Raw genomic sequence first — 20,976 nt, 5'->3', positions numbered from 1 at the left:
AGGGGACTTCCAGTGGTGGCTCAGTGGTTGTTGCTGGGCTGGTTGCAGGTATCAGGGGGCTTGGCCGAGGCCCTTGGTCCCCCACCACCCTGACTCAGGAGCTCAGGGGGGCTCCTGGTTCTTCTAGGTTTTATAGGTGTTCTTTGGTGATGTGAGACCTTTACTAGTTAATATCAAACTTTGTCTCTGCCCGGGGCCTTGGTGTTATCAGCACCACACTCTCCCGAGTGAGCCACGGGCCGGCCCGTTTGCTTACTTCTAAAATGGAACTTCCTGTGGGGTCCAGCACTTGAGCCCTGTAGTTGAGCTAAATTGCTGCTTTGCTGCTGATTCCCTGGGGAAGGCTCTTTATGCAGCTCAGGTTTTAATTGTTGATCTTGCATGTACTTCCGGGTCTTGTGTGATCTGGTACACTCGGTTGTGTGGAAACTCTAGTCTGGTCCTGAGACTTCAGCAAACTGCATCCCCTGCAGATCTGTATTCCTGACCAGTCTCCACTGAGTGGTTCTGTGCTGATTGGAGGGTAGATCACCTGTCCATGCTGTGCCCTAATGTTCCCCAGGTGGGCCCATTGCCCCCACCACCCATACTCCAAACACTTCTCATGGATGGGACCTTGCGATGACTCATCAGCCTCTCCCTGTCCCCTTTTTACTGTTGCTGTGGCTTCTTGCTCCTATGTGGGTCCACAGGAACCGTGTTAATGGTCTTGCTGGCCTGAGAGCCACCAAAGCCCTCTTCTCCCTCACTTCCTCCAAGCAACTTCATCCAAAGGGCACAGCAGCAGCTTTTGCCGGCTCTTGCTCTGTGCACTCACCAGCTCAAGCCCTGAAGCGGCCAGGGCTCAAAATGGTGGGAGTGATCCTTTCTTTCTCTCATCATGGCTTCTCCTGCCTTCATACACTTCATATGTCTTTCCTCCTCTTCCCCTGAGCTCTACCAGCCCCAGCTTGGCTGTGGTTGCTTTTAGATAGTTGATTTGTGGGAGAGTGACATGGGGACTGTCTATTCCACCATCTTGACTGGAAGCTATAATGCATTTTTAAGAAATGCTTAGTGATTAGAGTGTGGTGTTATAACACCAAGGTCAAGAATTCAGATCCCCTTACTGGCCAGTCACCAAAAAGAAAAAAGAAAGAAAAAAGAAATGCTTACTGAGCTTACTTCTGAAGAATGTAAAATCAACTTGTTCAATTTCAAAGCCATCCTTAAATTTTACAATAACTGCTATTTTTTATAAGTTGTATAATTATCTGAACAATATTTCAAAAGCACTTGACACAACAAAAAGGTAATGCAAACTATCAACTTTATGAACATTAGAATAATTCTCATTTTATTTTTATTTTAGCCTTCAATCTAGCATTCTTAAAAGAGATACATTTTTCTGACCTTATTTTTCCTAAAAGAAATGAGGCATATAGTCTTTCTTCGACAGTCCTCTCAGTTGTCCCAGACCTAGGAGGTTTTTCACTGAGGACTGGAATGAGATCAATTCTTTCTTAACACCCCCTTTGGCCAGAAGACCCTCTCCCTGCCAGATTTCTCAGGTCCCTTCCTCTAAGAGTTGTTAGCCCTTCCACTTCCCTTCATTCAGGCTCCTAAATGGAGAGATTGTTTAATTCTCCTGTAAATCACCAGAAAACATCTAGTATCAGACTAGGCTCTGTGGGGTCACAACAAAGCAGGTCTCTCTACCTGCTTTCTGGGAGCATACACTTTGGGTGGGGGTAAAGACACATACTAAAAGAGCCAGTCAGAAAAATTACAAGGACAGCAGAAGGGGCAGTGTATGCAACTTGCTTTGGCTTAAGAGTGGGGAGAGGGCTGGAATGGGCTGGGTTTACCAGACCTGAGTTTTTAAAGACTGGAGGAGATGGAGGGTAGAGGGAGGTGGGGAGGGAGTTAGAAAATTTTGGAGGTGTTCCTAGTACTGTACCTAATACCAATATTTGGAAGGAGGAAAGATAGGATATGCAGATTGAGCCACTCAAATCCAGGCTCTACTCCAAATTATTTATCCATTCACTTAAAAAGTATTTAGGCACCAATGTCAGGCACGTGCTTGTCACAGTGGTACAGTAATGAACAAGACTGAAGGAACCACAGGCCCTTAAGTGGGAGTAAGTGAGGCGTGAGGAAAGCAGACACGAGGACCAAGGGTTAGAAAAGAAGCCGGGGCCAACTGGCAGGCAGGATCCAGATCATGCAGGGCCTTGCAGGTTGTGGTTAGTAGCGTGGATTTTATTCTGAGGGCAATAACATGACATTTCATTCATTCTGCGCCAGCCTTAAGAATTAGGCATTCTTGGGCCGGCTCGTGGCTCACTCGGGAGAGTGCGGTGCTGATAACACCAAGGCCACGGGTTCGGATCCCACATAGGGATGGCCGGTTTGCTCACTGGCTGAGCATGGTGCTGAAAACACCAAGCCAAGGGTTGAGATCCCCTTACCGGTCATCTTTAAGAAAACAAACAAACAAAAAAAAAAGAATTAGGCATTCTTGTCCCAATTTTACCAACGAGGACGACCAAGTTAGGGCGGGTGTTAAGTGATTTGTCCAAGATCACCAGCAGGCCAGAGGAGAGGGCAGTGTCTACGAAAATCCCTCGGGCTCCGACGCCGGGAAGACGCCCGCGACGCCCGCGATGTTCACGAAACCGACAGGTCCCGGCGAACCAGCCCCGGCACGCGCCACGGGGACACTGAGCATGCGCCGCTCGCCGTACGGAAACCGGGAAGGAGGGGGCGGGGCCGAAGCTGGCGGGCGCGGGGAAAATGGCGGCGGCGGCTGCAGCGAACGGGACCGGAGGGAGCAGCGGGATGGAGGTGGATGCAGCAGGTAACGGGCCGTGCGGGGGCGGCTTCTGGAGACACCCCTCAGGGGTACGTTAAGGGCTTCCTGGGCTCCCGGGAGAAGTGGGGAGGGCGGAACAGCAACATCTCTTCCTGGAATAACTTGCGGGAGGGATGCATGGCCAGGGCTCCGCTGTCCCCCACTCCCATCTCCAGGGAAGAACGTGGGTCCCGGACTCTCATCCTCTCTGCTTTCCCTCCACTCCTAGTAGTCCCCAGCGTGATGGCCTCTGGAGTGACTGGGAGTGTTTCAGTCGCTCTGCATCCCCTTGTCATTCTCAACATCTCAGACCACTGGATCCGCATGCGCTCCCAGGAGGGGCGGCCTATGCAGGGTGAGTGTTCGGCATAATTCTTCAACTCCTGCCCTCGGTCACCTCCCCCAGACAGTGGTCTTTTTCCCTTTCTTTACTGGAGCCAATTCCCTCCTCCCCAAAATCACTGTTTCCCCAATACTGTGTTCACACTGACCTCAGACCCTCAGGTGATCAGGGACAGGTTTTGGGATTACTTATTCTCACCATTTTTTTAAAGATGACCGGTAAAGGGATCTTAACCCTTGACTTGGTGTTGTCAGCACCACGCTCTCCCAAGTGAGCTAACCGGCCATCCCTATATAGGGATCTGAACCCGTGGCCTTGGTGTTATCAGCACCACCCTCTCCCAAGTGAGCCACTGGCCGGCCCTACTTACCCTCACCTTTTATATGTCTGTCCTTCTCTCTCCCAGTGATTGGGGCTCTGATTGGGAAGCAGGAGGGCCGAAATATCGAGGTGATGAACTCCTTTGAGCTGCTGTCCCACACCGTGGAAGAGAAGATTATCATTGACAAGGAATATTATTACACCAAGGAGGAGCAGTGTGAGAGGGGAATAGAAGTGGGGGAGAGGAGTGGGAGTGGGAAAAAAAGCATAGGGTGGGGAAGACGGAGAGAGTTGGAAAGAAATAAACAGGAGAACCTGAAGAGAACGAAGAAGGAAAGGTGAAGAGAGTAGCTGAAGAGATCTCAGAAAAAACACATTCAGGTATTCCCCCAAAAGGAAGCAGAAGGTGAGAGAAGACAGAAGGAAGTAATAAGTCTAAACTGAGCCAAGATTTTGAGGAGGGAGGGAAGTAGCTGGTGAAAATACACTAGGAGATTCAGATTAAGGAAGGATGGTTTAAAGAAATACTATGTACTCTGGCCCCTTCCTCTCCAGTTAAACAGGTATTCAAGGAGCTGGAGTTTCTGGGTTGGTATACCACGGGGGGGCCGCCTGACCCCTCTGACATCCACGTCCATAAGCAGGTATACATCTTCATGCCTGTGCATGCTGGGGCAGAGAATAGAGGATGAGGGGAAGAAGGAAGATAGGGTATTGACTTTCTTGTGCACGTCCCTCTCTTCCAGGTGTGTGAGATAATCGAGAGCCCCCTCTTTCTTAAGTTGAACCCTATGACCAAGCACACAGATGTGAGTAATACTGACCCCACACCCACTTTTTCATGCTTGTCTATCACTATGCCTATATTTTATCCTCATCCCCTGCTATCTTTTACTGTATGGCATCTTTTCTCTACTGGGGAATGCAGGAGTTGAATCTCCACTCTGCCACTTACTAGCTGTGTAACTTTATGTTAGTCATTTAAACTTTAAAGTGTTTTTATATGTAAAATGGGATAATCCCTACTTCACTGGCTTCTTGGGAAGATTAGATGAGAGAAAATGTGTGAAAGGTCCTGGCCCAATTTTTGGCGTGTAGTATAGGTTCAGGTGTTTGCTGTTAGTAAGCGTTGTTCTCTGTGTTCTTTACAGCTTCCTGTCAGCGTTTTTGAGTCTGTCATTGATATAATCAATGGAGAGGTAATACCCTACCATTCAACCCTCAGATCCTGCTCTTGGCCTGTTTCCTGCTTTTGACTCTCCCTGTGTGGGATCCTCTGCCCTGTAGGCCACAATGCTATTTGCTGAGCTGACCTACACTCTGGCCACAGAGGAAGCTGAACGTATTGGTGTAGACCACGTGGCCCGAATGACAGCAACAGGCAGTGGAGAGAACTCCACTGGTAATGGAGGGGATTCCTTGGAAGTGGGGATGAAAGGTGTAGCCCTATTCCTTTCCAACCTTCCGGTCCCCATCCCCTTGCAGTGGCCGAACACCTGATAGCACAGCACAGTGCCATCAAGATGCTGCACAGCCGCGTCAAGCTCATCTTGGAGTACGTCAAGGCCTCGGAAGCGGGTAGGACCGTGCCTTCCTGGCACTCGTACATTTTTCCTTTCTGTTCTTGCAGAAGTGACACCATCCACATTAATGCAGCCTCTTTTTGTGCTTTTAGGAGAGGTGCCCTTTAACCATGAGATCCTGCGGGAAGCCTATGCCCTGTGTCACTGTCTTCCAGTGCTCAGCACAGACAAGTTCAAGACAGATTTTTATGATGTGAGTATAAAACCCCAGATGGGGAGGTGGGGCTTACACTGTCATTTTTCCATCCAGGACATGGGACTCAGTTGTTCCCTGGGCATACTGTGAGGATCCCCCGTGGAACTGGCCCTTTCTGTTCTCTCCCAGCAATGCAATGACGTGGGGCTCATGGCCTACCTGGGTACCATCACCAAAACGTGCAACACCATGAACCAGTTCGTGAACAAGTTCAATGTCCTCTACGATCGACAAGGCATCGGCAGGCGGATGCGGGGACTCTTCTTCTGAGGGTACTTGAAGGGATGATGCACAGGGTCAGAAAGCCGTCCCAAAGGGAAGAGGCGCTACACTCCCTTTAGAGAAACCGCTGTCATTAATAAAAGGGGAGCAGCCCCTCAGCACCCCTTCCAGTGGCTTTGTCCTCTCTCTTAGGCACCAGTTTCTCTACTTGGATCTTAAAGGAAGTCTTGCTTAAGGGCAGAATCCCTTGTAATCATCAGCTCTTCTTGACAAGCTTCAGTGATTGGGAGTCCACTGCCACTTAAGTGACCCCCTGTCCAGTCAGGTCTTTATATTAGTCAGAGACTGCCTAATTTCTGCTAAGTGATCTTTGTTCTGCTTTTTAATGTCACCTTATGACATCAGCTTACATAGGTCAATCCTATAAACGTGACAAGCAACTGCTTTCCCAAGCTAAATTAATTTCATTAAAAAGTGTTTTTCACACACAAAAAAAGGGGAGGGATGTTAGCACATTAGGGGCAACTCAAAGTCTAGATTCTATGGACATTGTGGATCACCAGGAGGGAGAGGTCTCAATTACTGCTGAGTGTCTATTACACTGATAGACAAGCATACTTCAAAATGTTCACAGATCTGTACTATCTTTCAATTCCATTTCTCCATGAAGTTCTTTGAACATTCTGAAGATATCTCGTATGGGCCCTACCTGTGTGACACCTCAACCTTATGAGATAGAGGTACTAGTATCATCCATACTTTGGAGATGAGACCAGGAAGAGGTCTAAAGATTGGGATTGCTATATGCAATTACTTGTACCAAGTAATACATTTTCATGTTCCACCCTCCGGTTCCCAGATTTTCATCACCCTCGACAGCTTAAATAGAGTGGGAGCTGGGGACTGAGTTTAGGAACGAGATGTCCTAATGGAAGCACTTCATGAAATGGAAGAGAAAGATAACCTGAGAGGCCCTGTTTCATACTGGCACTATATCCCCAGAGCCTACCCAGTGCATAGTAGTATTTGAGACTGAACAGGACAGGGGAGTAAACAGGAGGGACCTCAAAAAGTGGAGACAGCCCAATCCTCATCTCTGTACAGCAGGGACTCTGACTCCATCTGGCAGGTAGAGCAGGCACTTCACTCAGTAAATTTATTGAGTGGACAGAATAGGACAAGCACAAAAAAGGGAAGGAGATGTGAATCTAAAAGCCTCACTTGCCCTCTTAATACCTACTTCGTTTTAACAGAAATCAGTCCCAGGTTAGAAGGTAGCAATCTACAAACACTTTATTGGCAAATGAATAAAACAAGTGCAGCACAGGAAGAAGAGGGGACACTCTTCCCCTGAAGGGCATCATTACACCTTCAGAAGGGGCAGGTCAGCAAGGGACGCAGAGCAAACCCCGATGTGTCAAGCAGGCTGCAATCAGACAAAAGTGATCCGTGTCCGGGAAGTATTGACCTGCCAGACGTTTAGCTCCTCGTACTCATCTAGAGCTGCCTGGAATTGGGCAGGTGTGAAGCCACGAGATATACAGCGCTGCTCTGCCTCAGAAAACCGGACGCTTCTGCCCCCTGAGACCAATTCACGGACAGTGGCAAATATCACATCTGCTGGTCTCTGGGTCCTGAAGGAAACACATGGGTGGGTAAGGTCAGGGCACACACAAGAACACTTAACAATGGCAAAAAACAACAGTGGTCAGTGTTAGAATTCTGAGGCCAAGCTCCTATACACGTGCAGCTGGCTCAATGAAGTCAAGGTGACCCGATTTTATCCTTCATTAAACCACTCACCTAGCTGTTTGCCCCTTGTCACCTAGAAGCGAGTCTTTTGACATCTCCATTAGCCTGATGGCTTCATTCACATCTTCCTTCTCCACTGCGTCCACCATTCGCAGACGCGCCTAAGGGAAGGAAGGTAGGGGAGCGATGGGGACAGGAAGGGAATGGAACAAAGTCAGGGAACCCCCTTGTTCCAGCTTTAAGGCTGGGCAACCCACGTGTTGCCTACACACAAAACAGGAGTGGAGGACCCCCGCCCCCCAACATCTGCAGTGTTGGGCCGGCACTGTCAGACCGAGACAAGTGCAATGCCCAGGGCAGCGTCCAGCAATTGCCCAAGTCTCCGCCTCTCAACACTGGCCAGTCCCGGTGTTCAGCTGTCCTGTGAGGGAGACCAGACCCTCCTGAACTCCACTGGGCTCCCCACCATGACAGATGGAGCTTGGGGGAGCTCAGCCAAGAAGGCAATTGGCAGAGGGATTGTGTCCCAGGGGCTCGGGAAGTGCTAGCTCAGCAGTAGGTCAGGTAATCACACTACCTGCACGAACAGCACTTTGGAGCCCCTGGGACTAAGGTCCAAGATGGGAGGACAGAGATGAAGGTTTATGACACAGGATCGAAGACATAGAGTGTGAAATGAATCCCATCCACCCCCTCAGTGAGATTTAAGAAGCGGGGAGAAGACCTTTCCCTCCACGGATGCTGTGCGTGCCCTACTGGAGCAGCAAGTACCCACAGTGCGGTAGCACGGAGAGGACCACTATCTGCACTGTCAGCACTTTAGCCCCAGCAGGGCCAGAGTGGGAGGGAGGAGGCAGTGAGAGAGGACAGTGTTAAGGCGAGTTGCCCAGGAAAGGTCAAAACAGACGGTCTTCCAGCAGTACAGTGACTGGGCACTCACCAGAGCAGTGGAAAGTCGTAGAATAGCCAGCAGGGTCCGGGCAGAAGTATAGGTTGCATCCTTACTGGCCCAAGCCTCTCGCCTCATCTCCACGTACGCTGCTGTGATGTAGTCAGCCAGAGACTCCGGCACTGTGGGCTGCTTCTCACGGCACATAGCTATGTAACGTCTGTGGGAGACAAGGTTTGTGGGAAAGCAGAAAATGGAGATGGGGATGGAGAGAATACATGGGCATGCCTTTTCCTGCATAAGGGTTCTTCCCCATTTAAGAAAACTTCAGAAGAGAGAAGAGAATTCCTAAGTAGGAAAAACAAATTAGTTGATGATTTGCTTGGCCTGAATATCACCGATGGATTTCTCCAAATATAAATCACCCAGTGCATTTCAAATTATTTCCAACTTTTCAGGAATATAGCCTTTGCAAGAACAAGACAAATCCATCCCTTACAAGAGATGATCCATTCCCCTCCTGTGAACATATAACATGGCTGAACAGAACAAATATATATTTGCTTACATAGAATTGTTCACTCAGAGAATAGGTAAAGGCAAGCAAAACCCTGAGGGATCACCAAGGGCCTGTGAGAAAAGTGGTATAAAGTGTCCATGAAGCAGGTTCCAGCTTGGCCTAAAAGCTGTACCTGCCTCACCCCAACGGCAGGACAGTGGTGGAGGTGGTGAGAAGCAGGCAAGTTTTGATGACACACTGTCCTCATCTGTCCGGGGGGTTGGGTGGGAGCCTAGACTTGCTGTTCTCAGGCTCAGGACACGTCCAAAGGGAGGGGGTAGGGGTGAGAATAGACACCTTAAGACTGTAAGCTTTCAGGAGACACCCGTGGCCCAGAACAGTGCCACACACTGGGGACTGGTGACTTGCCAGAAATGTACCCATCCTCCCCCCAACTCTCTTACCTCATGAGCTTCATGTCCAAAGGTTCAAACTGGGCGGGGGGCTGCCGGCTGTGCTGGTGCACGTAGGTGATGTGCTGGGCGAGCCTGGGAAGAGGCAAGTGGGAACACTTTTTAGGGCTACACATCCCATACCCTAACTCTAAACATTTCCTCCCTCAGCGCCACCACCCCTCAACAGCATGGTGGGGATAAACTTTCCTGGGAAATCTTCATTAGCATTTACTTCAGCCCTGATCTATCATTTCCCTAAGATCTGTGGACCAGCCCCTGCTGTAGTATGGGAAGGTTCTGGCATTTCCATGAACAGAGAATTTGAGAATATTCTAATTTCAACTCCATCACTAGAGATTATTAGAATGGGATGTTTCTGGGTGTTGAGCTTCATTCACCGTAGGTCATTGTCTCGGTCGGGCCGGTCCTGGATCAGCCAGAGGAGATCAAATCGGGAGAGCAGAGCAGCAGGAAGCTGTATGTTCTGCTCCAGGCTGCGGCGGGGGTTATAGCGCCCATAGGCAGGGTTGGCAGCAGCCAGGATGGAGCAGCGGGCATTGAGTGTGGTGAGAATGCCCGCCTTGGCAATGGAGATGGTCTGCTGCTCCATGACTTCATGGATGGCTGTGCGGTCGGCCTCAGCCATCTTGTCAAACTCATCAATGCAGCACACACCCTGGTCAGCCAGCACCAGGACCCCACCCTCTAAGGTCAGTTCTCCACTCATGGAATCTCTCAGCACGGCTGCTGTAAGCCCCACTCCAGAGGAGCCCCGGCCTGTTGTGTACTGGCCTAGAAGAGAAAAAAATAAGCAAACGTGTTTGGAGAGAGAGAAAAACAAAAAAGGGAGCAAGCACAGGGCAAAGGACACAAGAAATGGGGCCAGGGAGGTAAGCCCTGCACTGGAAATGCCCCATCTACTAGGGCCTTCCTGAGGTGGCAAAGGTCTGTGGGTGCCAGCACTGGTAACGTCCCCCTACTCTGCCTCCAACCCTCCCCAAGACCCGCTTTTTCCACCCCTCTCCCCTTTTGAATAAACAACATTGTGGTTCCAAGCCCTGTCCCTATGTTCACCTCTGTCAGGGTCCGATTACTCACTGCGAGGAGCCAGGCGATTGATGTAAGACAGGAGCTGAGACTTGGCCACACCAGGATCCCCCATCAGGCAGATGTTGATGTTGCCTGGAAAATAGGAAGGAGGCCCCCAAATGACACAGGCTGTCCAAAACAGAGAAAAACACTTCTGAGGTCTGCCTCCCCAGACCTCAATTGTTCTACCAGCCATTATTTGTTCTAAGACCCGCCTGTGCCCATGAAGCCAAGATGCTAATTCTTTTATCCCGTGACCAACAGGGACACTACTCCATGTCAACCTCCTTTTCCTCCCAAATGACCCTGAACTTCTTCCTTATTTTCCATCTTACCCCTGATTTTCATGCCTCGAGGAGATTGGTCTACACCTCCCACCAGCAGGAGCAACAGTGCCTTCTTCACATCTTCATGCCCATAGATCTCTGGGGCAATAGAGGCTGCCAGCTTTTCATAGAAATCTTCCTCTGCAGGGAAGTTAAGACTAGAGTGTGTTTTGGGGGGAAAAAGGACTAGGGTAAAAGTCACATCCCATCTTGCCCCTCCCCCTCACCTGCAATCTGCCTCAGCTCCTCCCTGCTCAGCTCTCCAGCCCCAGACTCATCATCCTCACTCTTATTCATCTTCACAATCCGATGGGCTTCCAGGTAAGTTTCTGAGAGTAAACCCTTGGGGAGGAAGATGTTGGGAACATGGAACAAAATCCTGTTAACCTGCCCATCACCTGACTGCCTTACAATCTCACAAACCCTTTCTTTTCTATTTAGTGTTTTCCTGCTACTAGTTTTCTCTGTAGGGATGCAGAGAGTGAGTGGATGAGGCGGAAAGGGGTGACTTCCCCTCATTTCAAACTCCCTTTCTTACCTGTACCACCTGTCGGAACCCAGTGCGTAGGACTGGCAAGAAGATGCCAGTGACACTGACGTGGTCTCCAGGCTGGGCAATCCTTGTGTTCTCTCCTTCTACCAGCACCGTGATGCTACGAGGAATATTTCCCACAGGCACTTGGTCACTCTAGGAGAGACAAGGGTACACACATAAAACAAGAAGAAAGGAACATAAGGCCCACAAAAACTCAATCTGCTCTCTCTAAACATCTTACTCTCAGCCTGCCTAGCCTCACACAGCCTACAGCAGGAGGGAAGTTGAAGCCTTCTTTTCCTCTTCCCAAATCAGAACATTCCAGTTAAAACTCCCTCCTGTTCCAGGCGACTTCTTTGCCTTAGCTCTTCCTCCCACCACTACATGAGTGACTGCGGGATTCCAGTGGACTCCCTGCGCCACCTGCCCCAGACCACATACCCTAAACTCACATGCTCTTGCATCTTCATCTCCTGAAATTTGATGAATTTGGAGCCACGCGTCTGCAGATACAGTCGCCCTCCTGAGCGGTTAGTTTGACACTCCTGGCTCGGGCACATGATCAAAGGCATGAAAGTGGGAGACTGGATCTAGGGCGTGAGAAAGGAAGCACCAAAAGAAACCAGAAAGAGCCACTTACAGTCAGTCATGTGTATAACATGCCATCTTCAAGAGTCAAAGAACACCTTAACTACTCTGGGTCGATAATGACAAGCACCAAGGAAACAAAATGGTTGGAGAGGACCAGAGAAGAATGAAAGATGAGCACATAGGCATTTTTTACAAAAACAACTATAAGAGTCAAGCGTTTCCTATTCCTTGCTTCATACGTACCGGCTGGTAGGTCTCGGCCCCACACTGGTCACAAGTGTAAGTGGCAACCACCATCCTAGGTTTGACTTCAGAAACACGAGTGACAATCCCACGCACAGTTACCAATTTCCCCACGGAGTCAGCCCGCACTTCTCGGATCACACGAGGCTTGCTGCTGCTGGGGCCTTGAAAATACAACTCGCTGAGAGGGCGAAAACAGTCATTAGCAACGTCCTGGAGAACAAATCCCTGCACCCTTTCCCACGGAGACCACTCACAATCTGCGCATGAGCTCAGGAGGGTACTGGTTCTGGGGGCTTCGAGCCGCCCCAGGGTCCCGGCTCCGCTGCTCCATTATCAGCCGGTGCTCAATGTAAACATCCAGGACATCTTTATTTACCACCTAAAAGAAAAAGAAGAATGGGGGGCCCCCCCATGAGAGGGAGCCAAAATGGGGAAAGGAGGGCACTGACAGGCAGAAGTCACTGCCCTCCTTTCTGCCAGCTGAGAAAATGCCAGTATCCAAGAAGCTGCTCCACAGAAGCACAAAATCCTTGCCCTGCACTGTTCTCCAGCCACTCACCTCCCTCTCCTTATACTGAGGCAGCAATTCTTGTACAGCATCAGCAAAGAGCCTTGCATAGCGCTTGGTGTTCTCACAAATCGAGTCCACCAACTCAGGGTCATCCTCAGCTACGTCATCCAAGTCCACGTACAGTGCCACTTGCTCCCGATGAGCCAGCCGAACCTGGGATGGTAAGAGACAGCAAGACCTCAGAAGCGAGTTTACCTTGTTCATCACCAGTACCCATGTGTAAGGACCCATCGCTGTGAACTCAAGAGCACAGGTTCTGGGCAACCACAGGAGAGAAAAAAATACCATGAGACACAGTAACTCACTTCTCAGACCCTAAGCTCCTAAAAACACACTAATTATAATGAGTATAGCACTGTATTCCCTTACCGAGTATCAGGCTATGAGCACAATGTGTCACTCACGGACAAATGTGCTTGCTGAAACAAGCCAGGTCACTCTCCTAGGTCTGCAAGCACTGCCCAATTCCCCATCCCCTTCACCCAATCTTAGACTTACCAACTGGTCCCCATACTTGAACTGTTTCTTCCCGAATTCCTCATCTTGATAAAACTCTTGCAGGAACTTCTTAACTTTTTCTATAACGCAAATGTAAAGTTATGAAGAGCAACTTCTCTTCCAGATAAATTACTGCAGATCCCTCTGATATCTAAAAAACCCACTTTTACTTAAAACGTGACCAATAAAGTAATTATAAGAACATTTAAACAAACCTACATAATTCTCTCCAAAGTGGGCAGAACTCCTTTTCACAAATCTGTATTTATCTAGGGAAAAATAAGGGGCCCCTGGCAGCTTGAAGCACTACCCAACACCCTACCCTCAGGGGAATTCCACATTCTGCCTTATTTAAAAAGCCCAACGCCATTCCCCCATGGCCGCCCACACCCCGTAACACCCTCCAGTCTCAAGGTTCTCAGCATTTCTCCCACTCATACGAATCCCCCTTTTCTTTCGGTCCCCTAAACGTCCGCTCTCGCTGGGATCTCCAACAGCAGACCGGTCCCCCACCCCACCCCCGCTCCCGCCACTGCTTCCGCTCTTAGTAAACAAAGAAGCACATGGGCCCGGATTCCAGCCGCCTCACAGCCGGGATTCCTCCGCCCGAGGCGGGAGCCCGTCCGGCGACTGGCCAACACGCCAAGGGCCACTCCGTCCCACCCCACTGCCGCCTCTCTTGGCCTCGCGCTAAGCCCCCCGATTCCAGGCACGCCCCCACCCTCAGCAGCACCCTCCGAGGCCACGGCGCGGAAGGACACTGCTTATACACGACACTCCCTCCAACCGCGTCGCACCACTTCCGCCCATCTCCACTTCCGCTCGGAGGGCGGCCTAAAATGGCCAATCGCGGCTCGCTGCGGCCCCGGCCTGCCCGCCCCCGGGGCTTCGGCGCGTCCCCGGAGGGCGGGGGAACTCTGAAGTGCCAAAGAGCGAGGAGGGAGGCGGGTCCAGGGGGTCCAAGTCCCTTAAGGCCAAGAGCCCTCAGACAGGGTCCCCAGAGATCCGGGTCTCTCGCGGGCGCGACTCTCCCCTCCCGACCCCTCAGCCCCGTCCCATGACCCCAACACCTTTCCTGGGCAGGAGTAGCAACTCTTCTTCGGCCCCGATGCCCCCCATGCACCACCCTGGCACTGTAAGTCTCAGCCCCGCTGCCGCCCACCCCTGCCTGTGGCCTTGCGCGCCCCAGAGCCCGCCGACCCCAGTCCCCCAAGACCCTAGCTCACCCCAACAGGTGTCACCCAAGAAGCTTCCAGCGCAGGACGCCCCTCCCAGGCTTGCAGACCCTTACCTTTCTCGAGCGCGTAGTCCTTAAGAGCCATCAATGCCGAAGGCCATGCGGCAGCAGTTTGCGGGCTCACAGGTTTCGCTCCCGGGGAAGCAAAGAACGCCCGCGCGGTGGACCGGGGCGACCAACCGAAATTGGCGCGAAACGTAGCCCCTCACGTGACCGGCGCCGCGGCGTGCGAGCCAATCCGAGAGGACTGCCCTCTGCCCCTCCTACTTGCCGCAGGCCCCAGCATCGGCCAATCACCGGTTGAGTTTGGGCTGAGTGACAGAGAGGCGGGGTGGGTGTCGGGAGGGAATTGCCCGGCGAGGCGGGGCGGGCGCCCGGTTTCCCGCGGTCGGAGCTGGCTGGGAGGAGGAGAATCGCTCTTAAAGGGCCAGCCCACGGACGTCCTTTTGTTCCGGGGCCGCAGGGCGGGGCAGGCCCAACTTTCGCCGTCTTCTTGTCTACTCTTCAGCACGGCCATGATTTCCCAGTTCTTCATTCTGTCCTCCAAGGGGGACCCGCTCATCTACAAAGACTGTATCCTTTGACCCGCGAGGCCGATGGAGGGGCTGGGAGGGCGTCGTGCCAGAGCCAGCCTGTGTCGCCGGCTCCTTAACTGTTTCCACCTGGCCAGTCCGCGGGGATAGTGGCGGCCGGGATATGGCCGAGCTCTTCTACCGGAAGCTGACGGGACTGCCAGGAGATGAGTCTCCGGTTGTCATGGTAACCACTTGCGGGGGGGGCGGGGCAGGTCGGGTGGGCGCCTCCTCTCTTCCAGGCTGTTTTCTCAAAGGCTTCCACTTGGCGGGGGGATGCATTTCTTCAAATAAAATTAATGAAAGTTGGTGGAGCGCTAACAGTACACCACGCATAGCTCCTTGCATGTCTCAGTCCTCAGCAACTCTGGGGTAGGTAGCTGGGCCTTTGGGACGGTTCGCGTAGCACCCAAAATCACGCTGGTAGGGCATCAGGATGCGACCTCGGGTGTCTTTTCCTGACGTCTTTCTCGCCGCCTCTGCTTCAGCACCACGACGGTCGTCATTTTATTCACATCAGACACAGCGGCCTCTATTTGGTGGCCACGACTTCAGAAAACGTTTCTCCCTTCAGTCTCCTAGAGCTGCTCTCCAGGTGAGAAGGCTGGGCTGGGCACCTGGAGTGGGGGTCTGAGAGGAGGAGGATATGGATACTTCGCCTTGTTTCCTCAGGTTAGCCACTCTCCTGGCCGATTACTGTGGCTCCCTCAGTGAGGGGACCATCTCCCGCAATGTAACTCTTGTCTACGAACTCCTAGATGAAGTGCTGGTAAGGCCCAAGGATTTCCATCTCTTGTCCCCCGTTCCCCTGAAGATATATATCCATTCTTCTACCGTGAGGTCCTGTGGTTGAGAGGCTAAACCCACTCCTTTATCACCCCATCCCTCTGCTGACCACCCAAAGACTGTCTTTCCTTCCTTCACCAATAGGACTATGGCTACATACAGACCACATCCACAGAGATGCTGAGGAACTTCATCCAGACAGAAGCCGTGGTCAGCAAGCCCTTCAGCCTTTTTGACCTGAGCAGTGTTGGTTTGGTCAGTAGAGCAGAAAGAGGGGAACAAGGAAGGAGGAGGGTTGGCTGGGAATGTCAAACCTGAGGATTGATTACTTTGGGTGCTTTACAGTTTGGGGCCGAGACGCAACAGAGCAAAGTGGCCCCCAGTAGTGCAGCTAGCCGCCCTGTCCTGTCCAGTCGCTCTGACCAGGTGAGGGAGAGTTTGTTGGAGTCAGACCCCCTGATTTTTGGAGGGGACCCAGAGTCCAAGATCCTGTCATATCTTTCCACCTCCCCTGACAGGGGTGTCTCTTTATTCACCCCCATGCCCCCACCCTAGGGCCCCCATCCTTTCTGCCTTCCCATTTTAGAACACAGGTCGTTGAGCCTCCAACCACCCAAATCCCTTCTCTTCCTCAGAGCCAAAAGAATGAAGTTTTTTTGGATGTGGTTGAGAGATTGTCCGTGCTGATAGCATCTAATGTAAGTTTTGGCTCCCAACCCTGGAGCTGAGGACCAGTGGTGTTTGGGAAATGTGTTGGGGAGGCCAGGACTCTGGCCATTAACCTCCTGCCACTCTCAGGGCTCACTATTGAAGGTGGATGTGCAGGGAGAGATCCGGCTCAAGAGTTTCCTTCCCAGCGGCTCTGGTGAGGGATCTGCAGCTGGACCCAGGGTTCGGTTTGGGACAGGCTCCTTGGTGGTACGTATGGTGGTGTTTGCTAACCTCTCCTGATGTTCTTTCCTCTGGCAGAGATGCGCATCGGCTTGACAGAAGAATTTTGTGTCGGGAAGTCAGAACTGAGAGGTAAGAAGAATATGGGTCTTTTTCTCCTAGGTGTAGGTCACTGCCAATGACTTCATGGAGAGAAGTTAGAGATGGGTTCTTCCCAGTCCCTGTTTTTCTCTCCCAAAATATGGGTAAGAGGAGTCTTTCTCTTCTCCAGGTTATGGACCAGGAATTCGGGTTGATGAGGTCTCATTTCACAGTTCAGTGCATCTGGATGAGTTTGAGTCTCATCGAATCCTCCGTCTGCAGCCACCTCAGGGCGAGGTCAGGATGGGGGTGGCATGGAATATCCCATCCTCCATGGGGGGGTGTGGCCATGCAGGTGTGAGGAGACCAAACTGACCTTGCTCCTTTCTGGTCTCAGCTGACTGTGATGCGATACCAACTCTCTGATGACCTCCCCTCTCCGCTTCCCTTTCGGCTCTTTCCCTCCGTGCAGTGGGACCGAGGCTCAGGCCGGTGAGACCATTTCTTCTGTTCTAGAACTACTCTGGAACCTAAGCTAAGACATGTATGTTCCCAAGATTTCTTACGAAGGGGTGGTGGTGGCAGTGGTAATAGGATGCAAATTGGGAAAAGTGGAGTTGGGCTGGACTTCGGCCCTTCTTCTTCCTGGGGCACAGTCTACACAGCCACACATGGAGGCCCTGGGTGGCGCATGGTGAGAGGCCGGTAGAAGTGGCCTAAGCAATGGTATTTTACCTTCTCTTCCAGGCTCCAGGTTTATCTGAAGTTAAGATGTGACCTGCCCCCAAAGAGGTAAGAATGAGGGTTGGCCAGGCCCAGTCCAGCTGTGTAGGACAGGAGGCAGGGCCAGGCACCTGCTGCTGCTTCCTTCAGGTGCAGCCACCAGACTCAGAATTCAATTGTGTTGGAGGCTGTAGCATTTAGGCACTGGTACTAAGCTCCTATTGTGTCATTCAAGAGGAAGGGGGACAAGGGACTGTGCTGTGTTGGAGCCGACTTTGTTCTTTCTTCTTTGTAGCCAAGCTCTCAACGTCAGGCTGCACCTTCCCCTGCCACGAGGGGTGGTCAGGTTAGTGTGTGCTCTCCATGGGAGCTTCCTGGAGAACAGCGTGGTGCTGGGGGAGGAAGGCGTGCTGTGAGTACGACCCACCTGCCCCACAGGGCATGACTGAGCCCATATCTTCCCTCTCCAAACTCTAGCCTTTCTCAGGAGCTGAGCAGCCCAGAGCAGAAGGCAGAGTTGGGGGAGGGAGCCCTTCTCTGGGGCTTGCCTCGGGTACAAGGAGGCTCTCAACTCTCAGGCCTTTTCCAGGTAGCCACTGTTGATCCTCTAACACCCTCTCCCCTGACCTCTATTTGCAGCCCTCAAGCCAGCCTTCCCAAAGCACTTGCTGCCTTGTTCCCAACAGCATGGTCAGCTGCCTGGCCTGAAGGCTTCCCTGCCCTCTTTTTTCTCTTCATAGATGGATGTCCCGGGCCAGCCAGGGCCTCCTAGCCATGGGCTCTCCACCTCAGCCCCTCCTCTGGGGCTGGGCCCTGCAAGCCTCTCCTTTGAACTTCCCCGGCACACATGCTCTGGCCTCCAGGTGCGCTTCCTCAGGCTTTCCTACACACCCTGTGGGAACGCCAATCCCCACAAGTGGGTGCGACACCTAAGCCACAGTGACGCCTACGTCATTCGGGTCTAAGGCTCTCCCACCAAGCACACAGGGAGCAAAGGCAGTGGTCTGTCAAATGGGAGAAGAACAATCTTTTATTTTCTGGCCTCCTGGCCCACGGCTCTGGATCTGGGCAGGAAGAATCCCGAGTCCTGAAAGAGCAGGAGGTCTTGACAGACTTGCCCCTTCCATGGTATCTGACGACAGAAGGACTGAGGTGGATCGGAACTTACAAATGAAACTTTTATTCTGAGGAACTAACTGGCTGTACAATATCTAAAAAGAAAGTAGTGTGGGCAAGCAGCCTACACTACCTCCTTCCACGCAGCGTGTGTGCGTGTGCCTGCGTGCGTGTGTTCAGGAATCTGGGGCGAGCAGAAGGTCAGCAGATGGAGCATCATGGAGCAGGCTGAGGAGAGCCTGATCCAGGGGGCTGAGAGCCATTAGCCTTCGGAGTCCCTGGTGCTGGAGGGGGGCTGTCCCCAGCTTCCTGTTTCCCCCCACAGAGGGCACTGCCCCCAAGCGGGGAGGGAGATGATGCCGGGGGAGGAACTGGAGAAGGATGGGAGTTGGGACCTCCTTTGCCCTCCCCTGTCGGGGGAAGTGAGACCACAATGTACTTCTGGACGCTGCTGGCACCAGAGGGAGCAGTGCTGGGGGGTGCAGTGGTGGCGGTGGACACCAGCTTGACAATGGGCTGCACGCTGGGGACCGTGGTGGTGACGGGAGAGGTTGTAGTAGAGCCTGAGCCGGGGGCTGAGGTGCTGAGGGACAGGACCTGGGAGAGAAAGGAAAGGCAGTGCTGATCACCTGGTGCCCTCCTGCTCCCATGAGGCCCGGCGGTAATCCTTCATTTGCTCCCCTGCTGAACAGTTCCATCTGTCCTCAGCATCCCATAGACCCCAGCTCGAGGTGGTGCTTAGGACAAGCAGCTACAGCCATGCAGACCCTGGCAAATGCCTCTTCCTTCTCCTAATTTTGGGTCCAGAGAGGACTGAGCTGTGCTCTGGGGCCTCCCCAGGGTGCTCTGAGGTGACCTGGGCCCTTCAGGGTGCTCCTCACCATCTCTTGTCCCTCACAGCTCCTGTCCCTCACATGTACCTGCTGGGTGGATGAGGCGCTGGATGATGACATTACAATAAACTTGGTTGGAGGAGGGGAAGGCTGAGGCGGGGCAGCAGCCCGCGTAGACACCAATGTCTGGACAGGCAGTGTGATGGAGCCAGGAACCTTCAGCAAGCCAGGGGTCCGAGGGCCAGGCTGAGGGGCCTGAGAGAGGGTCAGTGTGGGCCGGGGCTGCAGGGAGAAGAGGCAAGAAGAAAATTTCAACACCTAAGAAAAAGAAGGGCAGGAAGGGAGAGAGCTGGGCTCCTCTTGCTCTTCCCTGGTGGTTCTCACTGGGGTTGGGTCATCATTCTCTGAGGGGGCCTCAGGTCCCCAAGACTCTGCTGACTCAAGGCTTGAGTGTGCATGTGTCTATGTGTGGGTCCCTGTCCTGCTGGGCACCATGGCCCTGTCCCACCCTGGGGTCCTTCATTTCCTCTCACCCTTCTTCCCCACCTGCTCACTAACCTGCGTGATGGTCAGAGTGGTCCTGTTGACTTGCTGAGCTTGCAGAGCAGCCTGGGCCCGGGCCTTGACCACATGGGAGCAGAGGAGGGGCCCGAGGGACCCAAATTCTGCCCGATAGGCATCCTGATTGTCAGGCGGTGGGCGCAACTTTGCCAAAACAGGAGCACAGTGTTTCTGAAAAAAGAAGGCAAAAACATGCCAGGTAGAGTGAAAGCTGGTGCTCTGAGAGCAATGGGACGAGAGTGAACAAGAGGATCACCAGTCACTTCAGTGTCCCTGTTGGAGGTCAAACTATGCTGGGCTATTGTGTGTGTAAGGAAGGCTATGGTTTTGCTTCAAAAGAAAATTTGGGCACCAACTGGTATGAATGGAGAACTTGCTAAATACATTGGTAATATCTATGGGGTAGCTGATCTATAGGGCTTTTGCCTTGCACACAGTGGGCCATAGAGTGATGCAGAAGCATCAGGGCCAGTTCAGTCTAGAAGTGACAGCCTGAGACAACAACACTTGCTTCTAGCCGCAGTCTTTCCATCTGCAAAAGAGGACTTTGAGGTATGCTCTGAATATATACAGCAAAAATGGGAATAAGTATAAAATACGCCACACGCTTTGCTAAACATTGTACAGGGGTGGAGGGTGGAAGAGGAGGATTAGTGGGAAGGGAGGGAGAGCAGGGGCAGGGGGCTTTGGTCACCAGGAGGAGGCTCTGCACGTGGTCAGCTCCAATCCGGTCGATGTTGCTCAGCACTGGGCCATCCAGGACACTGCGGATCCGTTCCCCCTCCTGCTGCAGCCGTGGCAGAATCAGGGTCTTAATCACCTGTTGGAAAGGAAGGGAGCAGCCGGGGCCATGGGGTCACCAGGGGTCTCTGGCATGTGTAGGAGGGGGCATGTTGCCCTCTGTAACCTGATGACTGCCTCCCCTCTCCCAGTTCTGCCCCCCAGGGTCTAACATCATGTCCCAGCTCTGCCAGGCCTGCAATGGAGCCATAACGAGTTGTCCAGGGAGTCTTCTCATCCACCCAGCTCTGTAAGGGGAAGAAAAATAAACCCAGATGAAGTCTGAAAAGGCTAATTGTTAAGGGTCCAAGCCTTTCATAAACACACTTCCCTTGTAAATCATCAAGACATTCAGGCTCAAGTCCCTCAGACTCCCCACTCCCCCCCCCCCCCCACCCCCCCAGTTCCAGTCTCCCCTCTGCCCCTTGCTTCCAGTGTCATTTC

General features: G+C 52.4%; 4 protein-coding genes across 9 annotated transcripts in view; 2 read left to right on the top strand and 2 right to left on the bottom strand.

The window, feature by feature from the left end:
• Window positions 1-2,753: 2,753 nt before the first annotated feature.
• COPS6 (COP9 signalosome subunit 6) lies at window positions 2,754-5,674 on the top strand. Of its 2 annotated transcripts, none has more exons than XM_008590091.1 (10): window positions 2,754-2,842; window positions 3,066-3,191; window positions 3,586-3,717; window positions 4,056-4,144; window positions 4,247-4,309; window positions 4,652-4,699; window positions 4,788-4,902; window positions 4,986-5,078; window positions 5,176-5,276; window positions 5,409-5,674. In XM_008590091.1, exons 1-10 carry the CDS (start codon window positions 2,779-2,781, stop codon window positions 5,547-5,549), a joined length of 972 nt encoding a protein of 323 aa, XP_008588313.1. In that variant the 5' UTR covers window positions 2,754-2,778; the 3' UTR covers window positions 5,550-5,674. The 2 variants fall into 2 exon arrangements, with proteins under 2 accessions (XP_008588313.1, XP_008588314.1); XM_008590092.1 differs by having other exon boundaries at window positions 2,764-2,842; window positions 3,069-3,191; window positions 5,409-5,672.
• Window positions 5,675-6,768: 1,094 nt separating this feature from the next.
• On the bottom strand, window positions 6,769-14,920 carry MCM7 (minichromosome maintenance complex component 7). 2 transcript variants are annotated; one of them, XM_008590083.1, is made up of 15 exons: window positions 14,244-14,920; window positions 12,953-13,032; window positions 12,443-12,607; window positions 12,138-12,262; window positions 11,881-12,061; window positions 11,499-11,636; window positions 11,050-11,199; window positions 10,739-10,853; window positions 10,521-10,652; window positions 10,195-10,278; window positions 9,495-9,888; window positions 9,106-9,189; window positions 8,194-8,362; window positions 7,305-7,414; window positions 6,769-7,135 (listed from the first exon to the last, which is right to left on the bottom strand). In XM_008590083.1, exons 1-15 carry the CDS (start codon window positions 14,272-14,274, stop codon window positions 6,934-6,936), a joined length of 2,160 nt encoding a protein of 719 aa, XP_008588305.1. In that variant the 5' UTR covers window positions 14,275-14,920; the 3' UTR covers window positions 6,769-6,933. The 2 variants fall into 2 exon arrangements, with proteins under 2 accessions (XP_008588305.1, XP_008588306.1); XM_008590084.1 differs by lacking the exon at window positions 14,244-14,920 and adding an exon at window positions 13,172-13,488.
• Window positions 14,508-18,498, top strand: AP4M1 (adaptor-related protein complex 4, mu 1 subunit). Its single transcript, XM_008590085.1, has 15 exons — window positions 14,508-14,762; window positions 14,860-14,948; window positions 15,250-15,356; window positions 15,434-15,530; window positions 15,692-15,802; window positions 15,893-15,973; window positions 16,183-16,245; window positions 16,346-16,412; window positions 16,517-16,570; window positions 16,710-16,816; window positions 16,917-17,011; window positions 17,267-17,311; window positions 17,538-17,588; window positions 17,720-17,831; window positions 17,983-18,498. The coding sequence occupies exons 1-15, from the start codon at window positions 14,705-14,707 to the stop codon at window positions 18,205-18,207; spliced, it is 1,362 nt and encodes a 453-aa protein (XP_008588307.1). The 5' UTR covers window positions 14,508-14,704; the 3' UTR covers window positions 18,208-18,498.
• TAF6 (TAF6 RNA polymerase II, TATA box binding protein (TBP)-associated factor, 80kDa) overlaps window positions 18,407-20,976 on the bottom strand; it is an 8,455-nt gene continuing 5,885 nt past the window's right edge. For all 4 annotated transcript variants that reach the window (XM_008590089.1, XM_008590088.1, XM_008590087.1 and 1 more), the window contains exons 11-15: window positions 20,706-20,780; window positions 20,447-20,572; window positions 19,750-19,923; window positions 19,279-19,473; window positions 18,407-18,955 (exon numbers count right to left, since the gene is read on the bottom strand). In XM_008590089.1, the coding sequence (XP_008588311.1) occupies window positions 18,575-18,955; window positions 19,279-19,473; window positions 19,750-19,923; window positions 20,447-20,572; window positions 20,706-20,780 (951 nt within the window). In that variant the 3' untranslated portion in view covers window positions 18,407-18,574. The remainder of the gene's footprint in view (window positions 18,956-19,278; window positions 19,474-19,749; window positions 19,924-20,446; window positions 20,573-20,705; window positions 20,781-20,976) is intronic.

Source organism: Galeopterus variegatus, unplaced genomic scaffold (assembly GCF_000696425.1).
Source record: "Galeopterus variegatus unplaced genomic scaffold, G_variegatus-3.0.2 Scaffold5840, whole genome shotgun sequence".
Lineage (NCBI taxonomy): Eukaryota > Metazoa > Chordata > Mammalia > Dermoptera > Cynocephalidae > Galeopterus > Galeopterus variegatus.
Note: the sequence above shows the minus strand (reverse complement) of the source record. Positions and strands in the feature narration are given on the sequence as shown.